At 60.7% G+C, this 20,975-nt stretch overlaps 7 protein-coding genes and 1 non-coding gene across 8 annotated transcripts; 4 read left to right on the top strand and 4 right to left on the bottom strand.

Annotated features, from left to right (window-relative positions):
• Positions 1 to 919: 919 nt before the first annotated feature.
• A1Q1_01509 (RNA polymerase II transcription factor) lies at positions 920 to 2,407 on the top strand (the record flags this gene model as incomplete). The annotated part of the gene is made up of 3 exons (XM_014324548.1): positions 920 to 1,172; positions 1,225 to 1,577; positions 1,622 to 2,407. The coding sequence occupies 3 exons, from the start codon at positions 920 to 922 to the stop codon at positions 2,405 to 2,407; spliced, it is 1,392 nt and encodes a 463-aa protein (XP_014180023.1).
• A 2,902-nt stretch (positions 2,408 to 5,309) lies between these two features.
• A1Q1_t372 lies at positions 5,310 to 5,393 on the bottom strand. Its single transcript has one exon. It is a non-coding gene; the product is annotated as a tRNA-Arg (tRNA).
• Positions 5,394 to 5,908: 515 nt separating this feature from the next.
• On the bottom strand, positions 5,909 to 6,632 carry A1Q1_01510 (glutathione peroxidase; the record flags this gene model as incomplete). The annotated part of the gene is made up of 3 exons (XM_014324549.1): positions 5,909 to 6,136; positions 6,286 to 6,372; positions 6,435 to 6,632. The coding sequence occupies 3 exons, from the start codon at positions 6,630 to 6,632 to the stop codon at positions 5,909 to 5,911; spliced, it is 513 nt and encodes a 170-aa protein (XP_014180024.1).
• A 1,417-nt stretch (positions 6,633 to 8,049) lies between these two features.
• On the bottom strand, positions 8,050 to 11,014 carry A1Q1_01511 (uncharacterized protein; the record flags this gene model as incomplete). The annotated part of the gene is made up of 5 exons (XM_014324550.1): positions 8,050 to 9,007; positions 9,045 to 9,635; positions 9,680 to 9,834; positions 9,884 to 10,145; positions 10,194 to 11,014. The coding sequence occupies 5 exons, from the start codon at positions 11,012 to 11,014 to the stop codon at positions 8,050 to 8,052; spliced, it is 2,787 nt and encodes a 928-aa protein (XP_014180025.1).
• Positions 11,015 to 12,268: 1,254 nt separating this feature from the next.
• Positions 12,269 to 13,698, top strand: A1Q1_01512 (uncharacterized protein; the record flags this gene model as incomplete). The annotated part of the gene is made up of 2 exons (XM_014324551.1): positions 12,269 to 12,398; positions 12,527 to 13,698. The coding sequence occupies 2 exons, from the start codon at positions 12,269 to 12,271 to the stop codon at positions 13,696 to 13,698; spliced, it is 1,302 nt and encodes a 433-aa protein (XP_014180026.1).
• A 290-nt stretch (positions 13,699 to 13,988) lies between these two features.
• On the top strand, positions 13,989 to 15,018 carry A1Q1_01513 (uncharacterized protein; the record flags this gene model as incomplete). The annotated part of the gene is made up of 3 exons (XM_014324552.1): positions 13,989 to 14,034; positions 14,110 to 14,863; positions 14,919 to 15,018. 3 exons carry the CDS (start codon positions 13,989 to 13,991, stop codon positions 15,016 to 15,018), a joined length of 900 nt encoding a protein of 299 aa, XP_014180027.1.
• Positions 15,019 to 15,150: 132 nt separating this feature from the next.
• A1Q1_01514 (uncharacterized protein) lies at positions 15,151 to 16,629 on the bottom strand (the record flags this gene model as incomplete). Its single annotated transcript, XM_014324553.1, has 1 exon — positions 15,151 to 16,629. One exon carries the CDS (start codon positions 16,627 to 16,629, stop codon positions 15,151 to 15,153), a length of 1,479 nt encoding a protein of 492 aa, XP_014180028.1.
• Positions 16,630 to 17,085: 456 nt separating this feature from the next.
• Positions 17,086 to 20,928, top strand: A1Q1_01515 (spore wall assembly -related protein; the record flags this gene model as incomplete). The annotated part of the gene is made up of 1 exon (XM_014324554.1): positions 17,086 to 20,928. One exon carries the CDS (start codon positions 17,086 to 17,088, stop codon positions 20,926 to 20,928), a length of 3,843 nt encoding a protein of 1,280 aa, XP_014180029.1.
• Between the last annotated feature and the right edge of the window lie 47 nt (positions 20,929 to 20,975).

Below are 20,975 nucleotides of genomic sequence, written 5' to 3' on the forward strand. Positions count from 1 at the left end.
CTGCCCGACCCTGTCCTCTCGCATTCTATCGCGAGTTGAAACAAGGTTGAATTCCCTCTTATAGGAATCTTCAAAACAATAATAATCGACACCCACTAACCTGGAGCGCCCACCTTCCTCTCTCGCTCATCCGACGCCAGCGCCGCCGCATAACCTTAAGTGCGCACCGCTCGCCTCCGTAACCCGATCAGCCAGCCAGCCAAGCCAGCTAGCCAGCCCGCCGCCGCATCGTGCCGCACAGCCCTGTACCAGCCGGGCCTAGCCAAAAGTACGACACCGATAAAGTTGTATCTCGCCAGAGTTACTACACCTGCTTGACACGCACTTAGCGCTCATCAGTGAGTATCGTCATTCCGTGATTCCGTCCCTTCCTTCTCCACTGCCTTCCCCATTGCTTCACCTCCCCCTCCGACTGCTTCACTGGCCCCTGTCGCCCCCTGGCATGACAAGGTCAGTCAACGCCGATCGAACGGTGTGTGTCTTGTCGTCCGGTCGCTCGGGTATGACCTCACCAGTCGCCGTCGCTGGCAAATCGTTGATGGTCAACAATCGCCGCGCGGCTCACTCTGATCTGCACCGCGCGTCGGGCGGTAGCAGCGCACGCATTGCCTTGGGGTTCTCCCATCGGTAATGCGCCTGCGTACACAATATGCCGATCACTGGGGCCAGACGCACGCTGACGCCGCCTGGAGTACCGTCGCTTACATCCCCGCAGGTCGTCCACCTCTGCTCCAGTTTCAACAAGCAGTGGCGAGACCCTTTCGACTTTCCTTCTCCCCTGCTTCTCCTGTCCAAGCCTTCCCCACAGGCCGAAGCAACGAACGATACGTGTGGCCGCTTAAGAGCGAGAACCGTTGGACCTCTACCTGGTCACACCTTCACTTTCACGCCATCATCCCCCCAGCCTTAGTTCTGCTGGATGGCCCTCACTTCCTCCCCCTACTCCGCTCAACTCACGCCGACGCAGCTGGGCGGAAACTTTCACAGCTCGCCGTCTAGGATCTCCACCATGTCCGCGCGTACAGTGTCCATTAACATGGACGGCACCCTCGGCGACTATGGCAATGAGACGGACCAGCCTAGTCTCGACATGAACGACATGGTCGCCGACTTTGACGGCACGGGTGTCTTGAACTTTGGCCAGCCTGAAGAGGCCAAGGATGGGCAAACTGGTGAGTTGCCCTTTTGTTTTCTGCTGTTCTTTTCCTGAACGGCGACGCCCAGATTTGAACTCTACTGACGCCACCGCAGACCCCGACCTCCAACGGACGAGCGGCGGCCCAACACCTACGTCTTCCCATATGCCGCTGGCGTCGAGTTCGCAACCGCCGCCGACGAACATTGACGACATGTTCAAGACTGAGACTGGGCTCGATGGTCCCAGCGACGATGAGGACGAGGACTCGCCGGCGCCGCAACCCAAACGCAGGCGAGAGACCCAGGACGTCCCGGGAGGCTTCACGCTCGCGGACAAGGATGGTGAGACCGGTCGGCGCAAGATCCGCATCGAGTACATCACCGACAAGTCGCGGAGACATATCACTTTCTCCAAGCGTAAATCTGGAATCATGAAGAAGGTAGGCTACTCCTATGACGCTTGAGCTAACATCAGGCGTCCGAGCTGTCGATTCTCACCGGCACCCAGATCATGTTGCTCGTCGTCTCCGAGACGGGTCTCGTCTACACGTTTACGACCGAGAAGCTGCAACCTCTCGTGACCAAGAACGAGGGACGGAATCTTATCCACGCTTGTCTCAAGTCGTCTGACGGCATTGGGCCCGATGGGCAGCCGATCGGACCACTCGTCGGTACGAAGGGAGGGAAGAATGGCGGATTGTCGATCCGCCCGCACAAGCTCAGCGCAGAAGCGAGCAAGGCCATGTTGGCTACTGCAGCTCAGGTGGCGGGGGCGACCCCGGACGAGGCGGCCGCGCATGCAGAGGCCCAAACGCGGTCCATGGCCGCCATCGGCAACGGCACGCCGGTCGCGCAGCGCCCCAAGAAGCGCTTGCCGTCAAAGAAGCGCTCGGCTTCGCAGCCCAACCTGTCGACCGATGTGCCCACTGCGCCGGACGTTATCCCGCCGGTGCCGCCGATCCCCGACATGCACCGCCAGTCCTCTCCGACGACTCACATGGGCCTTCCGCATCCGCAGCAGCACCCGAATCCGCTCCAGTCGCCACTGTCCGGAGGTTACCACATGGGCATGCCGAGTCCCAACGCATACCAGTACCCGCCACCTACGCCGTCTGGACCTGGTGACTATGCGGCCGCCCCGCTGCAGTACGGCTACCCGCAGCAGGCGGGCCACCCCGGGTTCCTCGTACACCCCGGCATGTACCAGCAGCCCCCGCCCCACCCTCAGCAGCAGGACGACCGGCGGATGATGCAGGGCCCGCCCATGTGACATTAGACGGTTGTCATTGACCAAGGTGGGGGGGCGATCAGCCATGCCTCCCACTGCGACCGTGACCGCCGACACCCGCATAGACCATCATCATCCAATGGATACCCAAGCACACTCAACACATCGCTTTTCTTTTTCAAGCATCTCTCCAGCATTTTTTTCGCTTTTCACCTTCACATTTGCCAGGAGCCACCCTAGTGACTTCCTGGCACGAGCAGCGCCGAGGTGCTCCTGTTGTTTTCATTTTCTTCACGACCAGTTCACCACCTTCGTCCGCACCGCGCGTTATTTTATGATTTGACGAGTTCTCCGCTTTTCTCTTTTTAGCACACCACAATCACCAACTATCTACACTACAGCCCCACCTACTATTAAGCACCCGTCGCCGCCCACTACACTATATATTTCCTTTCCCCTTTCCCTTGCTCCCAACTCCTCAACCCAGGCCTGTAATCGATACCCCGCCCGGACATACCGCTCCGAGCCTAGTTAACTCAAGTATATTTGGTGGATCATATGTCACCGTGTGATGATGTACTCTACTGCAGCAGTTAAAGTCAACACTGATACATAAAAGTTACAAGAAAGGAAGGAACAGCCGAGGAAGACCAAAAAATGTTGTTTGAGGGTATCGACGCCACGAGGGTATGAGGTGCGGGCTAGTGAACGCGCTAGTGAGCCGGCGGCGGCGGCGAGTGGGCGGGGTACCGAACAGTTCGGGGCCCAGACCTGACTGGTTTGCTAGTAGGCCCTACGCCTGCTCCGATCACAGAGAAGTCACAGCGAGGAGTGATTCAAGTGAGCAAGTGAGGAGGGTTAAAGGTACGGCGTAGAGGTAACGACACCAGGCAGCGCATGGCGCTCGGCATGCGTCGGCGTCGCGGGGGCGGAGACGGCGACAATGAACGAGGATGCGGGGGAGGGCGTGGGTGTCGGATTCCCAGTGGTTAAAGCGATGGCGATGGGGTGCTGCTTCAGCGGGGAGGGGTGGGCGAGCGCGCTGCCCGAGAGGAGGAGGGTGGAGAGGAGGGTGGAGAGGAGCATGGTGCTGGGCTCGGAGCGGCTTTGAGTGCGGCTTTGGAGTTCGTTGGGAACGCGGAGTGGGCGTGATGAGATTAGGCGATGGGGACTGGAGTTGGTGAAGATGAGAGGAGAGGAGAGAAGAGAAAGAGAGTAGATCGCTCGAGCAGTCCAGTTCAGGTGCTTAATGAGTGTAAGAACGAGCGAGCGATGGAATCGGGAGAAGATAGAAGGTAGAAGGGAGAGAAGGTATGCGAATGGGTGCTGTCTTTTGTTCAGACGAGGTGCTCGAGGTGCTCGAGGCAGACCAAAGGCTACATGAGCATATGAGCAGAGGCACTGGGTATCACCAGACGCGTCTCCACTGAGACGCTCAGATGTTGCGCTCAGGTCTCTTGGGGCCCATCTGCAAGAACTGGATCTAGGAGAGCAGAGGGCATACGGTCTGACCGGATTCTCGATCTGTTCCAGACCCCCATACACTCTGCACGCGCACGATCGCGTCTCTGTCACTCCCCTTCCCTTCAGACAAAGCACAGGTCGCATTCATCTCGGTGGCAACTACCTCTGCCTGGCATGCGCGGGAAGTCCGGGGGCGTTCAGGCGTTCAGGCGTTGAAGTGAGGCGCCCAGGTCCAGGCATGCAGGCGTCGGGATGGGTACCTCGGCCGGGGCGGCCGGATGCATACCGTTACGCCCTACAGCCCTGTTCTGTGAATACGAGCGAGAGCGCCCGTACACATATGTTTACCCATATGTGCCTACTATCAAATGTAGAGGAGGAGACTTGTGCTGAGGCGTAGAACGCGACGAATGAGTGAGTCAGAGGGTTCAGAAATGAGTTGAGTTGAGATTCCGTAAGAAACGCCACCCGGGCCACCTATGAATAAAGGTGGTCAATACGCTCGGATCGGGAGGACCCCAGACGCTTGGGCCTCCGCTCCTTCCCTTCTCCCTTCCTCTGTCCCTTAAGCCTTAAGCAGAGCGCTAAGCCGGTTGAGATCTGGTTTATTCAGCAGCAGCGTCCTGCAGAGCTGCAGAACATCCAGCCGGTCTGACTGCAGTCCTGGATATCCTGGAGGGTTCCGGGTTCTGCGTCGGCTTGACTGGGCTGGCTGTAAGTCTGAGCAGGCTGGGATGTACCGTGTGCCTCCCTCCACACGGATCACAAACGTATATGGGGCCCGGATGCTCGGATGCTGCCACCCAAAAAACGAGGGATTGTGAGTCAGTTACCCGGCCAGACTCCGAGCCCACTTGCCGGTAGCTGCCTGATAACGAGGCATGTATATTCGCACTGACCCAAGTCTTTCTACGTATGGGGGGCAGGGAGGGAGAGGAGGAATTTTCGAGACAACGCACTCCCACCCTTCTGAGAACGAGCAGTAACGTTCTTAGCGCCGACTCACCCATCGCACAGGACGTCCCGGTCGCGGGGTTGGCACGGATATCCTCAATCTGCACAGATACGAGGATTGGCGAGAGGGTTTAGCTCAATGAAGCTTCTTAGTGATGCACGGAAATGTATGGGTAGGGATGAGTCGCACTGACCTTTTTCCCTCATCCTCCCTCTTACCACAAGACAATAACTCTTATACCAGACCCGTCTTTATCAATTCCCCTGCAGACCAGACAACGCACAACTACTCGCATCCTCACACTGCCTCACCAGTACACATGTCATTGCCTTCCCCGCTTCCGCTCTTATCAGATTAGCCTAGTGCGAAGGGGCACAGTTCTGAAACAACCTCCACCGCCACACTCCCCCTTAGTATCTACCATCACCACCGTACACTCCTCTACCGTGAAATTTCCGTTTCTCGACGTTTTCTCGATGCTCTCAGTCTCAAACCTTGCTCAGGAGGTAAAAGAGACGCACAAAAAGGTCACGACGGGGATCGAACCCGCAATCTCCTGATTGAGCTACGAAATCGTAGTCAGACGCCTTGCCATTGGGCCACGCGACCGGATGAGAATCAGCGTCGTCGTTGGAATATGACCGCTCGGCAGACACTGCGGCCGTGGGCTGCTGGGCTTCGGGGCTGGCGCATGGGGCTCTTTATTGATCGGCAAGCGTGCTGTGGAGTTGAGGAACGTGTGCAGAGGAGTCGAAGCCCCAATGGGACTGGCGTCGTGGAACGCAACTGCCACAATCTCTGCTCCTGGGTGACATCGGCAGGCCCCCTCGGCATAGCCATGAAGTCTGCTCTGCAAATAAGGGTCGTTAGCAGCCTGAGGCTGAGTTAGAACGTTGGTGCTGTCAGTTGAGTAGGAGCCAGATGCGTAGAACTGAGGTGAGGGATGTCTACCTGTGGTCACGCCTGTGTGCGCTCCGCGCTTCAGACACGTCAAGAGTTAGTACCCAAACTGTCCCCAACCATCACCGGACCGTTCGCAAGCCTGTGTACTTCTTATACTTCACATCTCCCTGCAGCATAATGACTGCAGTTTTATCTAGATTTAGCAACCTTCGCAGGCGCTCTTAGAGCTTGGCAGCAACGTCAGACTGGCGGTCAGCGCGTCCCCGTCCGCGCCCCGAGTCGGGGTAGTAGCTACTGACGACCTTGCTGGTCTTGGCCGGGAACCAGGTGATCTTGCCGTCCTTGACGAGGAACTTGGAGAAGTTCCAGTCAATGTTTTCGACGGGCGGCTCAGCGTGCGCCTTCAGGTACTTCCAGATCGGCTGCGTGTCGGGGCCGTTGACGTCGCCCTGGGGGTCAGCTGGGCTCCGAGGACTTCTCAGGGCGAAAGGAGAGGGATCGGACTTGGGAGAGGCAGAGAGAGGCCGGTGTAAAACTCAAGAGGAGCTCGCTGTCGCCCGCCTCGCCCGCCTCGCCCGCCTCGCTCGTGGAGACTCACCTTCTTGGCAATCGGGAAGGTGACGCCGTAGTTGACCTGGCAGAAGGACTGGATCTCCTCGTCGGATCCGGGCTCCTGGTTCTTGAACTGGGGTGTCAGTCTTGTGTGCGTTCACGAAAGCTCGCGCCCACGGCGCTCACCGTACGCACCTGGTTGCACGGGAACCCGATGATCTGGAGCTTGTCGCCGTCCTTGTCCTGGAGCGCCTGCAGGTCCTTGTACTGGGGCGTGAGGCCGCACTTGCTCGCGACGTTGACGAAGAGGAGGTCCTTGCCGTTGGTCTTGTACGGCGCGAGGTCGAGCTCGCCCTTGGGGAGCTGGACCTTGAACGAGTAAATGTCAGACATGGCGCGGTGGAGGAGGCGAGTGGGTCTAATGGTGGGCTTGGGTGTCAGCTGGCGGTAGAAGACAAGGAGCTCACATTAAAGAAGGTTGTGAGTAATGAGGAAGAAGCAACTGTGTGAGCCGAGTGTGAGACGGCTCCGGCACACACAAGTCCTATCTCGCAGACGGACCGGGGATGGCGTGCTGCCGCCGTCATAACCGCAACTGCTCGCTCATGTCAGCAGCCAGTCACACGCCAGGGAATCACCGACCCCCACCACCGCAGCGGACATGACCGATAGATACCGGGGTATACCCGCTGATTACGAACCCATTAGCAGAAGTCGATTAGAAAGTCCCTAATGAAGCAGGGGATTAGCGGAAGCAGAGCCACGCGTCTCGATGGCTGTCGCCACGTCCGCAATGAACACGATAGCGGGACCAGCAGAGCCCAGTGGCCAGCACGGCCAGCACGACCCATCGCGCGACACGAAAGCGACATTCTCGATCTTCAGCATTTAACAACAACCCCCGATCCCTACACCATGGTGAGTCCTCGTGCTGACCCTCCACTATGCGGCTTCATCAGGATAGACGCCGGCAGATGCCTCTTCAGCTTTGATGCGTAGATCGCAATCCCGGAAGCCTGTGCATACCCAGCTGCGCACTCTTGAAGATGACATTTGTGGAGGTTGACCACCGAGCTGTTTGTGGATGTTGCGATGAGCTGACATCAGGCCGACGACAAACGCCCATCCTCCCCCGCCGGCGGCGCCTCGTCCGCCTTTGCCGTCGCGCGTCCTCCTGGAGCTAACGCCGTTCGGTAAGTTGGATCCGGCCCCCTTTGTGCGAAGTCGCTGACGCTGTCCCTCCTCGACAACTTGATCGCTGCTCCGCCCGCTCATCGACATTTGTTCTCTGCCAATGTCCTGCCTGCTCTGGTTTCGAATCGCCGCAACGTAACCACCTGCAGCCGCCGTGCCCCCGCTGCGCCCCGCCCCTCGTCTGCCCGCGCCGCCGGCGCCGGCGGATCAAGCTCGACCATGATGAAGCTCTACACCGACTCTGGCGAGGCTGGTCTCAAGGTGTAAGTTGCAGCTGAGCTGCCCAAGCTTTACGGATGAGCTGTAGCTGACCTCTCAGTGACCCCTTCGTTGTCATTGTTCTTGCACTCTCGTTCATCGCCTCCATCTTCTTCCTCCACATTGCCGCCAAGATTGTTCGCGCCTTCGCGTCGAAGTAAAAACTCACCAGCTAAGCTTACTCTTAATAGATTTGGACGGTTGTCATGCATGTAGGGATCTAGCAGACGAAACTGGCTCGATTGCCAACCCTTCAACCCTCGCAGATCACATCAATACGTTTATGCTTACAACAGGACTTCACCGAAGACTTTCCTCCATTCGCTTCTCTACTCTGTTCTTGGCTCTAGATTATGGCTCAGAACTGGTCCCGGACCTGGCGCAGAATGACGCCCGCATCGCGGAGGAGACCCGGATCCTTGCCCGCCGAGTCGGAAACGTCGACCTGGCGGTTCCACCCCATCTGCTCTGCCTCGCCGTCGCTCTCGTCCTCCTCGCCCACCTCGCCCGGAATCGGCGCCAGGCTGCTGTGGTGGTGGAACTTGCTGTCGGGGGACCGGCCGCCCATGCTCAGCCCCGAGACGCCGGATATGCCGAGTGCCCCGCCTGCCCCGCCTGGAGCTGCACTCCGGGGCTCATTCGCCATGGCGCGGTCGAGGAAGAGGGACGCGCCCGGATCCATCGGCTGCCAGTCTGGATGCGCGTGCTTGAAGTGCAGCACCGACTGCTCCATCTTGGCGTCTGTGAAGGTCCGCCGGCCCTTCCTGTTCCGGCTCAATGGACGCTCGGGCGGGACATGTTCCGCCTGGCCCGCATGGCCGGCAGAGGGCGCGCCAACGTTGCCGTCGCGCTTGAAGTCGAACACGGCGAACGAGCACACATACCCGAGGTCCTCGACGTGGATCGAGTTCTCGCGGAAGAAGTCGATGAGCGCCTCGGCGCACTGCGGGAGCGAGAAGAGCAGGATGAACGGCGTCAGGAGCACGCCGAGGAGCTCCTGCGCGAACACCATGAGCTTCAGTTGGAACAGCACGCCGAATTGGGCTAGTACGACTTGGCTGTGGAGCTGGCCCCGCCAGCTGTCGGGGCAGTAGTGCGTGTAGTGGATTACCTCCTGCATGTGTCGGGCTGGGTCGAAGGCGTGGTTGTCGGGCGGAATCATGCCGCGGGCTACCGCGAGAATCACTCCGAACACTCCGAGGTACCACAGGAGCGTGCGGTGTGGGCTGAGCTCAAAATTGGACAGGAGCTCGGGGTGCACCATGCCTGCCGCGATGAGGACGGCGGCAAACGAGCCAGCGACGAACGCGACGAACCTGTCTGTCAGCTAGCGCCTCAGCCGTTTTAGCTCACTTCATGACGAGCGCTGTGCGCTGTTTCGGGAACTGGTCAATGTACTCCTTTGCGACCTCATAGCCCTCGTCCAGCCTCCGATTCAGGAGGTGTGGGAGCTCGTTGAACTCGCGGAACTTGTACCGCGCGAACAGCGTATACTGCCTCCCTCCCAGCGTCGCGGGATGCTCCTTCAGTTCCTGGAAGTAGCGGAAGAAGGAGTAGACAAGCACATAGACGACGATGAACGGGGCACAGAGCGCGTTGATGACGCCCATCTGCTGGAAACGGCGGCGCAGCTGGCCGACGAGGTCTTTACGGCCACGGCCCTGTACCATCTCTGGCTTGACGCGGCCGTGGGCGTCGAAGAAGTACGAGACGATTACGAAACGCAAGTTCTGCTCCAGTGCGCGAGTCAGCACGTTCCCGCCGAAGGTCAGGTAGAAGCGTTCATGCTCGTCGCCCGCCTGTCGGGGCAGCTCTGACTGTCGCGTGATCAGCGACGGGGGAATGAGGTGCACCAGCCGCTTCGGAATGGGCAGGCGTGCACGCAAGTCGAGCACATCCTTGTTGAACAGCGCGATGAAGTAGTTCTCGCGCCGGAGAATGCGGCTGAGGTCAGCTTGGGGTCCAGTATGGGAAGAGCTATAACTCACTTCGCAATGTCGTGTGCGTCGAGCTTGACCTTGCTGACACGCTCGTTGCCGAGGAAGTCTTGCAGCGCCGTTCCGCCGCCGTTGCCCAATGACGTGAGCGGGTTCTCGTTTCGAATCTCGCCGATACGCTTCACGATCTCGGGCCAGGGTAACGTCTGGATGTCCGACTGGGGTCAGTTCATGCGCAGGGATAATGAAACTTACGTCCTCAATCTTCAGCAGATATGTGTAGAATCGGTACATGTCGATGAGACGGGGCACGCGCGCGACAAAGCCAATCAGCTTGATCACGAGGAAAGCAGCGATGACGACGAGGAAGAGAATATGCGTCACCGTCTTCCGTGTAATGCACTGCGGAATGAGCACGTCGTCGAGCCGCCCCGTCGTGTGCGCAAACCGGCCGAGGCGCGAGTAATCGATGCAAGAGACGAGGAAGGTCGAGAAGCCCAAGACAAAGAAAGTCGTACTGAGGTTAGCTTTGAAGAGGTAATGATAGCTTATGGGTCACACTTACAGAAGACCCAACACCTCAGACAGCGCGATACACCAGAAGCCTTTGCCCTCGTAGTACAGATACACCTCGTGGAGAAACTGATCGAGGTCGTCGACGTTCGTCCACTTCCACAGCGCCTTCTCATGCCCGCTCAGCCCTCGCTTGCCGACGTGTGTGACTGTTCTCCGCCGTTCTGGTTCCGGGTTGGCCGTGACGCTGTGGTACACATGCTGACCACGCTTCGTCCGTCCCCCGGACCGAGGTGCCGAGATTAACGGTTGCTCTGGCGGGTCATTGTAGCCCGTGAAGCGGCCCGCGGTAGGCGTGTCGTCGTCAAGCGGCGAGTCCTCGGTTGATGTCGAGTGCGGCGGTGAGGATGGTCGTGAGTGCGTTGGTGAGTGCGACGGCGACGTGGAGGCCGAGTCCGGCTGCCGTCTGAACGGGCCAGGTGAACGCGACTTGTCGGCCCATCGTCGCGGCCCGGGCTTCAGACCAGCCGCAACGGCCAGGCCGACCGGCTTGGCCGGCGACCCTGCACCGTACACAACCGAGCGCGGTGGTTCCTCGTCGCTGCTGGAGCCGATCGCGTCGGCCATAGCAGCAGCAGTTGACGGCCTCGATCCCGACGGTTCGCGGATGGCTGGTGGCGGACGCGGGGTGCGTCGCGGCGATGGGCCCGATGACGAAGCCTGCAGCTCAGCCAGGAGCAGGTTTGAGGGCGAGTCAGGGTCGTTATCGTTATCTCGCTCGTCAGTGTCGTCGTGCCGGTCTGCACGCTCTGGGAGCTGCGACCCGTATGGGTTGAGGAGGTTGAGGAGGGAGTTGGTCGGAGGCGAAGGCATTGCTGCTTCGCCTGCTCATGTGCGGAGTTGGTGAGTGGATGGAAGCAGCTGGCTGACCCCGGTCAACAGCGGTAATGACGCGATGCGAACCGTGACTGACCTGGGTGGCAAATGAGGTTTCCCACGGTAGTCAGTGGCGGAGCGTTACTACAACCAAGGTAAGCTGACCTCACGGGCAAGCTGACTCGCAGTTACTTCCGTGTGCATGCATATTCCGTGCGACTCTGAACCCCGTTAGGGCGTTCCGTACCTTTCTATGTCTGTGGTTCTGTGAGGAGCAGAACAAGTCGGTAGCAGAGCAGGCGGTACAGCCCGTGGCACCTGCAGCCCGTCTGACTGTCCGTGCGCGCCATCCGATCTTCTGTGGTAGCAACTGTATTAAACAAGTTCTGCCAGAAATGATCATGACAGGGGATCCTTCTCTGCCTGGAAATGCACAGTGCACAACAAGGGTTTGCGGCTTCAGCACCAAAGCAGGCTGGCTTGAGGGGGTAGAGCGTGAAGTTGTCTACTTGCCGTCGACTCATCTGTCGTCAACACCGGCAATGACGCAGATTGCATGAGGTCATCTGAGCAGTCTATCCCATTATACCCCAGTGGACGTGCATACGTCGAGGAGCAACGAGAGACGTCCCAACGTTTCGACTCGAAAGGGATACACGGAGCTCAGCTGACACTGATCGTATCAGTGGAACAAAAGAGAGCCGGGCTCAGCAAAGCGTCAGTACTACGGTGGTGTCAGAAGCATAACCAGGCTTTTTCGGCTCGGTCGACTGAGCTTCTTTCCGTCAAGTATCCACATGCAAAGCATCGATGCAACGGATGATGGTCAACTCTGGGATCAACAGGAACGCATTCCGCCACCAGAAGTCGAAGGGATCGACGTCGCCGCCAGCCTTTTCCCCTTCCCACGCTTCCGCAAGCATCGAACACGATTCCTAAGCTCAGTGCATGTCCCTCACATGCATGGGAACACATCATGCGCCGCAGATATCACCCTCATGCATATCGGTTCTGCACAGATTGGTCGCGTGCCCTAAGCTGCGGCGAATTCTGCCACACAGCTCGGCGTTTCTCACGTGGCGTCCAAGGGCTGGTCGCAGCACTGCGCGCTCTAATGTCATTGCTGACGGTGACGAGCAGTCTGACGCTCAGTCGCCATCTCTCTCGACCCAGTCCTCTCGCCGCCTCGTTCAGCTCGTCTCGGTCCCCCTCTTCCCTTCGGAAACAAGCAAGCACCCCTTCTTCCATTGCATGTCTCACACGCCTACCTCGAACACTCCCGGTAATGCCAGCGGTGCTGCGGCCAAGCCGACCCTCACGGGAGTGAGGATCAGGCAGCGCAAGGGCCAGGCCAAGGCTACTGCCAAGTTTGAGCCTGAAGGTTAGTCGATGAGGGCGCCTAGGAAGTCTGCTGTTGTGGTGGCGAGTCGTGCGGCTTTGCTGTCTGCGATGTGCCTACGATCCTTGACGTCAATGTGGGCATTGTTCGATAAGATTGCTGACATATAGCCTTCCGTGACTCTCTCCTCCTTCACCTCGCGCTCGTCCCTACTCCCCCTACTTCGGACGCTCTTGTGACCAAGCTTGTCCAGGCCGGAACCACCCTCGAGTTCCTCAAGTACGCTGACCAGCTCTTTGAGATCCTCTTCGCCGGAGGCCTCCTGCAGCCCGGCGGTTCCTACCTCGACGACAAGCGCTCCCCCGTCTACCTCCTCCAGCCCGCCGACGATGAGAACCTCGGTGGCTGGAACCCCGTGACGGGCATTGTTGAGGTTCTCCAGCGCGTGATTCAGCGCTACCGCTACCTCCAGCGCCCCCTCGAGGACACTTTCCTCCCCCACATTCTCGGCTACCTCCCCAAGTGGACCGAGGAGCAGCGCACTAAGCTCGCCGAGGGTGTCGCCCTCCTCGTCACTGAGGGCCAGATCAATCCCAAGTGTCTGACCTCGCTGGCCAAGGACCACGTCGTCAAGGACAAGGTCGGACTCCACTTCCTCACCGAGTTCTTCCGCACCTACCTGCAGAAGCAGTCGATCGACCACCTTGCCGCGACTCTCCGTCGCTCTGGCCTGCGCGACATTCTCTCGGTCTTCCCCAACCAGATCCGTGACAAGAAGCACCTCGATGACTACTTCAAGGAGCAGAAGCTCCCCCAGATTGTCGACTGGTACGCCAAGGTTGCCCTTTCGGAGACCAAGGACCAGACTGTCCAGGCTATCGCTCGTATGATTAACGACGAGGAGTCGAACGAGCAGATTGTCGAGTTCCTCAAGGCTCAGCAGGCCGAGCGCCCTGTGCCCGAGGCCGACCTTTGCGAGTGGATCTGGCTCGGCTGGATGGCCGCCTTTGACTGGTCGGGTCGTCCCAACGAGCTCGAGAAGGACGTTGTCGCGTACGTCCAGAAGCTCGCCCCCACCCTTGAGCCCTTCTGCAACGGTGCCAAGGCTGAGGTCGGTATCCTGAACACTGTCCAGGTGTTCTGCTACACCGACACGCGCATCATGAAGGCGTTCCCCCAGCTCGTCAAGGTCCTCTACAACGAGGACTGCGTCAGCGACCAGGCCATCATCTACTGGCACAACAAGGGTGCCAAGCCCCAGGGCAAGCAGCACTTCCTCAAGGTTACCGAGGCGCTCGTGCGCTTCCTCGAGGAGCAGTCGGACGACGAGGACGACGAGTAGAGATCAGACCGATTTTTTAACCAGATTCGAAAGAGCCCGTTATAGATGTTTGGGCTCGCTTGCCGAGTAGTTCCGGCATGTCCATGTAACTATGCATTACGTCGCATAATTTGCTATCGGAGCGCGTGCAGCGTGCGGAGCGTTAGAAATCTATTGTGCGGAGACCAACGAGCCCGGTCGCACGTAGATCGCCGAGCGGAAGCAATTTCGACCTGAACCTCCACGCGCGCCATGTTGTCGCGATGACATGAGGGCCACGTCCGGTGCTCGACACTTCATCAACGAGCACCATGGACGCCGACCCGTTGTACCACGTCAAGCAGCTTTTCCACCAGGGTGAGTTGGGCGGCAGTTGAAACGAAACTGACATTCAGGCGCCTACAAGGGTAAGCTCACAATCTCTTACCAAAGCTCTAACGCCAGCCTGCATCGATGAGGCCTCGACGCAGCCCCTGACCCCGGGCTCGGAGGAGCCCGCTCTCCAGCGCGCAATCTACGTTGCGCGGTCCTACCTCGCCCTTCGCCCGCCCCAGGTCGACGCGGCGCTCAACGTGCTTGCGCCGTTCACCTCGCTCGAGGTCCCGCCGACGCCGGCTCGTGCGGCCGAGGCGCTGGCGAAATACATCCAGACCGGGTCCGAGGACGTGGTCGAGAATGTGCGCGACATTGTGCTCGAGGTGGAGGGCGAGGATAGCGTTGACGAGGGCCTCGTGCGTGCTCTGGCGGGAACCGTCTTCATCCTGGCGGGGGAGAAGGAGGAGGCTGTCGCGACGCTGAACGACGGGGCGGGCCACGACGACCTTGAGTGTCTCGCGCTCCTGACCCAGCTTCTGCTGTCTTTGGACCGCCGGGACCTCGCGCAGTCCACTTTCGCCCACGCGAAGGCTATTGGCAACGATTCGGCACTCGTGCAGGCCATCGAGGCGTGGATCGGACTCAAGACCGGCGCCCGGCCCCTGCACCAGGCTTACTACTACTATGAGGAGCTGTACCAGCTTCCTGGGGGACGGACGCCGGGCGTCCTCGCCGCGCATGCCGCCGCGCACCTTCTCCTCGGACACGAGGACGAGGCCAAGGCCGACATTGCCGACGCCCAGGGCCAGGACCCCAACAATGAGGACGTGCTCGCCGTCGCGACGGCGCTGGGAGACAACGTCGCTGCTGCGTGAGTTCCATGCAAAGAGCTAGCCCGTCCCCCATATCCTTAGCTAACAATGCAGCAAGCTCGCGAACACGAAGCACCCGCTCGCCGCTGACCTGGCGTCCAAGAGCGCGCTCTTCGACGAGGCCGCTGCCAAGTTTGTCTCGGCCTCGGCGTAAGTGCGCCAGTGAAGCCGCTCTGCTCCTTCCAGTCCGCCCCTAGATGTAAAAGTGATTTATGGTATATATGCATTCTATGACTCTAGCCGGCGTACAACTCTTGCTCCTACAACCATCCCCCAACCCTCGAATTTACAACTTGGACTGCGCCGCGTACGCGTCCTGGATCTCCTGCTTTAGTCCCCATTCCCCAGCCGCATAGGTGGTGAGGAAGCGCCATAGCGCGTCCGCGACCTTGTGCGGCTTCTCCTGCGTGATGAGGTGTCCGGCATCCATGACGCGCTCGTTCCTCGGCCGTTGGGGGCGCCACACCATCTCCTGTGTCAGCTCGGGGCCATAGGTCGTAAAGTTTGTTCCGGCCATGACGAATCCGACAGGCATGGGCAAGTATGGCAGCTTGTCCCAGCCCCGAGCCTCGCCCGCCGGCTCCGTGAAGCAGATGCTCTCGCTCCAACTAGGCGTGGCCAGCGTGACGGGTCCAGAGGGGTTGGCATAGTCTACAGGGACGAGGCCATGGGACAGCCAGAGCTCGAACACGGCCGGATCCCAGGCCTTGTAGAAGGGGTTGTCGGCCATGAGCCGTCGCGCTTCGGTGAGGGAGGGCCAGACGTCGCGCCTTTTCAGCGCGCCGGCAGACAGCTTGAAGTGCTTTACGCCGTCGCGGCGCCATTCCTCGGGCGTCACAGGATGCGGGGGACACATGGGGTCGACGAGGAAGACTGCCTCGAACAGCTCTGGCGCGGCATGCGCCGCCTGCACGATGGCGTTGCCGCCGATACTGTGCCCTACGCCAATCACCTTGCGACTGGGTGCTTGCTCCGTGTACTTCAAGTGCCACCCCGCATCTTCCTCCTTCCGGAGAGCGGGGAGGACGTGTTTGACGAAATAGAGCACGTCGCGGCCACAGTCGTCCCAGATCTGCGCGGGGCCAATCGCGCCCGCGTTCAGGTCCATGGACCCGGCCTGGTTCGTGTTGTCCATGAGCCAGACCTCGTCAATCTCGACGGGCTTCTGGTGCTTCAGCGGCTGGTTCGTGCCGAACGTGGCTCCCGGCGCCGAGGGGTCGCGAGCGAGCAGCTCGAGCAGCGCAGGGTGCCACTGTTCCTTCAGCAGCCCGTTCGCGTGCGTCACGACAAGCGTGTATCCGCCCCTCGGCTGCGTGCGGCGCCAGCGCTCCACGCTGCTCCATAATCCCTTTGGCGCGGCCGCGCGCGCCTCGGACAGATCCCAGCGGTGCGCGGCATACTCCTGGTCGATGGAGTAGTTCAGCTCCTCGGCCTGGCGTCTGCTCTTCTCCTCCTTGCTCTCCCTCGCCGGCACAGGAGAGCGGCGATATGGGTGCGAAGACCGCGAGAGGTCGCCGTGGCCCTCCCGGATCTCGCGCGGGTACGCTGCCGGCGCAGCGTGGAAGGAGCGTTCCCACCCCTCCGGCAGGGGCTTCAGCTTCGGTCGGGGCGGTTGCGGGGGCGCCGTCTTCTCGGGGTGAGGGAGGAAGGGGAGGAAGGTGCGCCATGGCACGACGGGGGTCGGTTTCTGCGACTGCTTGGCGAGGTAGGGCGCGTAGTGCGCGAGTTTGCCGCGCTGCATGGTCGGTTCTGATGGTCGGGACATTTGGAAAGAGAGTGTGTAAGGAGTTTATGTACCTCGCGATACTCACGCACTGCACTGAAGCGAGAGCAGCTTGTGGTGCTGATATGGGAGCAAGTAGCCGAGACGTCTCTGTGTGCCCGCGCACTCTCCCGTGGTCGCAGTAGTGATATACTCTCCGCCGGAACCCACGTACCCGGGTCACCGAGTGGGCGCTCATCGGCCGGAACGGCCGGCACCTCTGTCTCTCATCGGTGACTACCGCCTTTGACTGGTTTCATCACGTGACCCACGCGCCCCGACCTCGAAGGGAGAGTTCCCTACGTCATGACGCCGTGCAGATCGCGTGTGTTCAGGCATCCGCGGGGCCACCCGGTGTTCCTGTCCACATCGCAACTCGGTTCACAACAACACCCACACCCTGCATTCCTTCCCCGTCTTCGAAGAACACACGCATTCGCTTCGACGAACGACGGAGGAATGCCTGCGACCGCGAACGCTGAAGCAGGCCCGTCACGGCCACCAGCGGCCCCGCAAGCACACGCCAATGCCGCGGCCAACGTCGAGGCTGGCCCGTCTCGCTTGCGCGGCGTCGGCGACGACCACGCGTCGGCCGTTGCGAACGGTGTCGTCAAGCCGGCGCCTACCGTCGTGCAAGCTTCCCAGCACGGCGTACACACCCTTCCCCGCCGGTTCCTCGGCCCCATGCCCGCATCGCACGTCTACAGTGATCAGACGGAGGAGAAGCGCGCACGCTTACGGCACATGAAGCGGCGAGCGATGAAGAGCATGCTAGGCGACCAGGCGCTGCTGGGGCTCCCGACGTCATCCGGATCAGGCGCAAACTCCCCAGGCAAGAGGGCGCTGCACAAGTTCCGCGTGAAGCGCAAGTCAATCCTGGCCGCGCTGGACGAGGACGAGGCGTTCGAGGTCGCCTCGGGTGATTCCTCGGATACGTCCGATAGCGACGGGACGGTGGACTCGGGATGGCTGAAGAAGAAGAAGAAGCAGCGCAAGAAGAAGAAGGGCAAGAAGGCCAAGAAGAAGGCAAAGGGTGTATTTTCGACCGAGTGGATTGGGGACAGTTTCGACATTGGGCGCGAGTTTGAGGGCAAACACGGCAAGGCACCCGATCCTGCTGTCTCTGGCGCGCATCCCGATGACATGGTTGAGGCGGACCGCGGCGGCTCCGCGCAGGCTGCGAGCAATCGACAAAAGGCCAAGGACGAGCTGAAGCGGCTGGCCAACGACGGTGCGACCGAGGGGCAGTGGGATAGCAGCGACGACGATACGATTCGACCACGCATTACAGACTCGCCGGAATCGTTCCGCCTCAGCTCAAAGGATTCGTCGCCGGAGCAACCCCGCACCGACTCGCCGACAGCGCGGCCAGAGTCGCCGTCACCACTTTCCCAGCAAACCTCGCGGCTGACGTCACGCCGCGGCTCGTCAGCCGCCACCTCGACGATCGCCGAGTCGTTCGTCACCGCCCCCACCCGACCCCTGACAAGCAGGGACGACAGCTCCGACTTTCACGCCAACCTCGAGCCGCCTTCACACCCTGCCCTGACGCACTCCGTCGAGCCGAGTCCGCACTCCTCCCCGCTTATGAAAGGTTCGTCGGCTGCGGACTCTACGCGTCCGCTCATTTCAGACGACGAAAACGAGGTGCGCATCACGCCGGGCGAAAAGGGCAAGGCGCCCGCGGGGCGGCTGTTCAAGAAGTCGCCGACGAAGACGTCCAAGACCTCGAAAGGGTCACGACCGACCGCGCAGCGGCTCAAGTCTGCGCTCAGAACGAGCGTCGACAAGGCCAAGGAGAGGGGAAAGACGGTCCAGTTTCCCGAGGATCCGGCGCATGAGATCCCGCCTGCGCGAGACGACGTCGTGCGCGAGGGCGACAAGAAGCCTGCTGACCCGATGGCCGTGCTCAGTCGCGATGGCGCAGCCATTGACGGGACATCGAGCGGTGCCGCCACGACCGCCTTTGACGACGACGACTTTATGCCGGGTGGTGTTGTCATGCGGGACCGCGCGCTCGTCAAGATTGGACGGCACAGAGGTGACTTTTTGACGCTGTTTGACGAGGAAGCCGAGCGCCGCATGCCCTGCGCCCGTATCGACCCGACGGAGCAGTACATTGTCGCGATGACCATGACCTCGGTCGACATTTACTCGGACTGGCGACTACCCTGCGTCGAGCGCGCAAAGGGCTTCAAACGCCTCGTCTTCTCCATCCCACTCGCGGGACGGACGAGCCTGACGCTGTTCAACCAGGTCGACAAGACCCTCTCTCTCACGTGCCCTTGGACGGCAGTGTACCGGCAGACGATGCGACAGATGTGCTGTGCGGAGGGCGGAAAGTCGACGTCTGCGTGGGACCGCGTGCGCCACGGCAACACGGCCGAGCACTTTGGCATGGAACGCGCCGGGACGGGCGTCTTCGTCCTCATCTTCCAGGAACACTCGCGCGCCCTCGACTGGCACTGGTACCTCGCTGGCCAGCTCGAGTACCGCCTGCCGAAACAGATCGAGATCCGCCTCCCCGCGCTGGCGACGAGTGTGCGCATTCCTGTCCCCTCGGACGCGCCATCGCTCACCATCAACCGCGACGCCATTGCCAAGGAAATGTGGGACCTGATCCTGGCAAGTCATGACAGAAGGCACATGTTCCAGGTACTCGGGCACGTGCCCGCACTCGAGTTTGCGTGGGAGTGCGGCGCTGCCCTCGACTGGGTCGCGTACAACACGACGGTGACCGGGAAGGATAGAGAGTGGGGCCTGTTGGCTAGCTTTGCGCGTTGCGCCGACTTGAAAACCACGCGCGTGCTGCAGCTCAGAGACGCGGCGCACTACGTCACGGACATTACGCTCGACACGGGGGTCAAGCTCAAGGAGCCGGCCAGTATTGAGGGGTACCTCATGCGGCAGACGAGTGACCTCGTCCGCAGCCAGGCACTCTACGTCGCCGTCAATGACGGGTACGCCTTCCTCGCTCCAGCTGCTCTGGCTGACCCGCCACTGCTCCCCAAGAAAGCAGGGAGCACGCCAGCCGACCTCTTTCCCGACGTGCAGAAGGAGTTTCTCGCGAACGAGCGCCGACGCATCTCTCGGTTCATCTCCCGCTGCGTCGCCGTCATGGATCTGCGCGACATTGCTTCCGTCAGACTCACCAAGGCACAGGATCAGCCCAAGGCCGACTCGGACGAGGAGGGCGAGGAGAACATGTCCCACGACCCTGTACCTCGAGAGGGCGAGAGCGACGATCGCGAGTTCCAGGTCGAGCTGCGGAATGGCCAAACCGTCAAGTTTGAGGCACACACGCCCGCCGTCGCTGCCGAATGGGTTGCCCGCTTCCGCGCGCTCGTCGAGTACTGGACAGTGCGCCGGCGCGTGAACGCGCGGCAGGAGATGGACGCAGTGGCGGGTGCTGCGGCATTAGACCTAACATTAGGCCAAACGCCCCACTGGCAGCTATCCCTGTCGCGTCTGTGGAACTGGTGCGTCATCGACGGCTGCCGCGCGATCACAATGGAAGCGCCGCTGTTCATGAAGCAAGGCAAGTGGCCCAAGTTCCGGCAATATCTCGCCGTCCTCTCGAACGGGCGCCTGACCTGTTTCCGGATCAATGGCAACAAGGCCATGCAGCGGAAACACAGCTGGCCTCTGTTTGGCGCGTATGCGTACTCTGGGTTGATGGCGCTGGACGAGCTGCAGGAGAACAACTCGCAGAGCGCCGTGTATCCCAAGGCACGCATCTATGAGGACGGGCTGCAGGCCACGGACGACGCGGAGGACACGACGCTCGCGATTGCGATCACGTGGCCGACGGGACGATGGGCGCCGCCGCAGCCGTGGGAGATTGAAAACCCCGATGGAGATGTCCAGCCGCCGAAGTCCGTGTTCAGGAAGGATCCCCTGTTGCTGCTTTGCAGGGCGAGGAGTAAGGTGAGTCCGCATGAGTTTTCGAGGCCGCAGGCCGAGCGGCAGGTGCCGGGTGACGGTGGCCTGCCGCTCGGCCCATTCGAAGCATCCGGGGTCCCGCGTCCCCGCCAAGCCACAATTGCACTGTCTTTCCGTCCGCCTTCTCCACCGCCGCCATGTCCTGCCGCCTTTACGCCGTATGCTAACCCCCAGCTCGAGCGCGACCGGTGGATCTGGGCTCTGAACTGCGAAAAGGAGCGCCTGGCCCGGCAGTATCCCAAGGACGAGGACGCGATCAGAAACACGGGCAATCTCCCGCGACACACGACACTGGACCATTTCCGGCGCACAAGCGAGACGACCAGCAGTTCGCGCCGCCTCCCGCGGAGGAAGAGCTAGTCCGACATCTGGTCCGGCACAGAATGCAGACACGTGGGGTCGCCACG

The sequence above is a fragment of the Trichosporon asahii genome (assembly GCF_000293215.1).
Source record: "Trichosporon asahii var. asahii CBS 2479 unplaced genomic scaffold scaffold00050, whole genome shotgun sequence".
Taxonomy (NCBI): domain Eukaryota; kingdom Fungi; phylum Basidiomycota; class Tremellomycetes; order Trichosporonales; family Trichosporonaceae; genus Trichosporon; species Trichosporon asahii.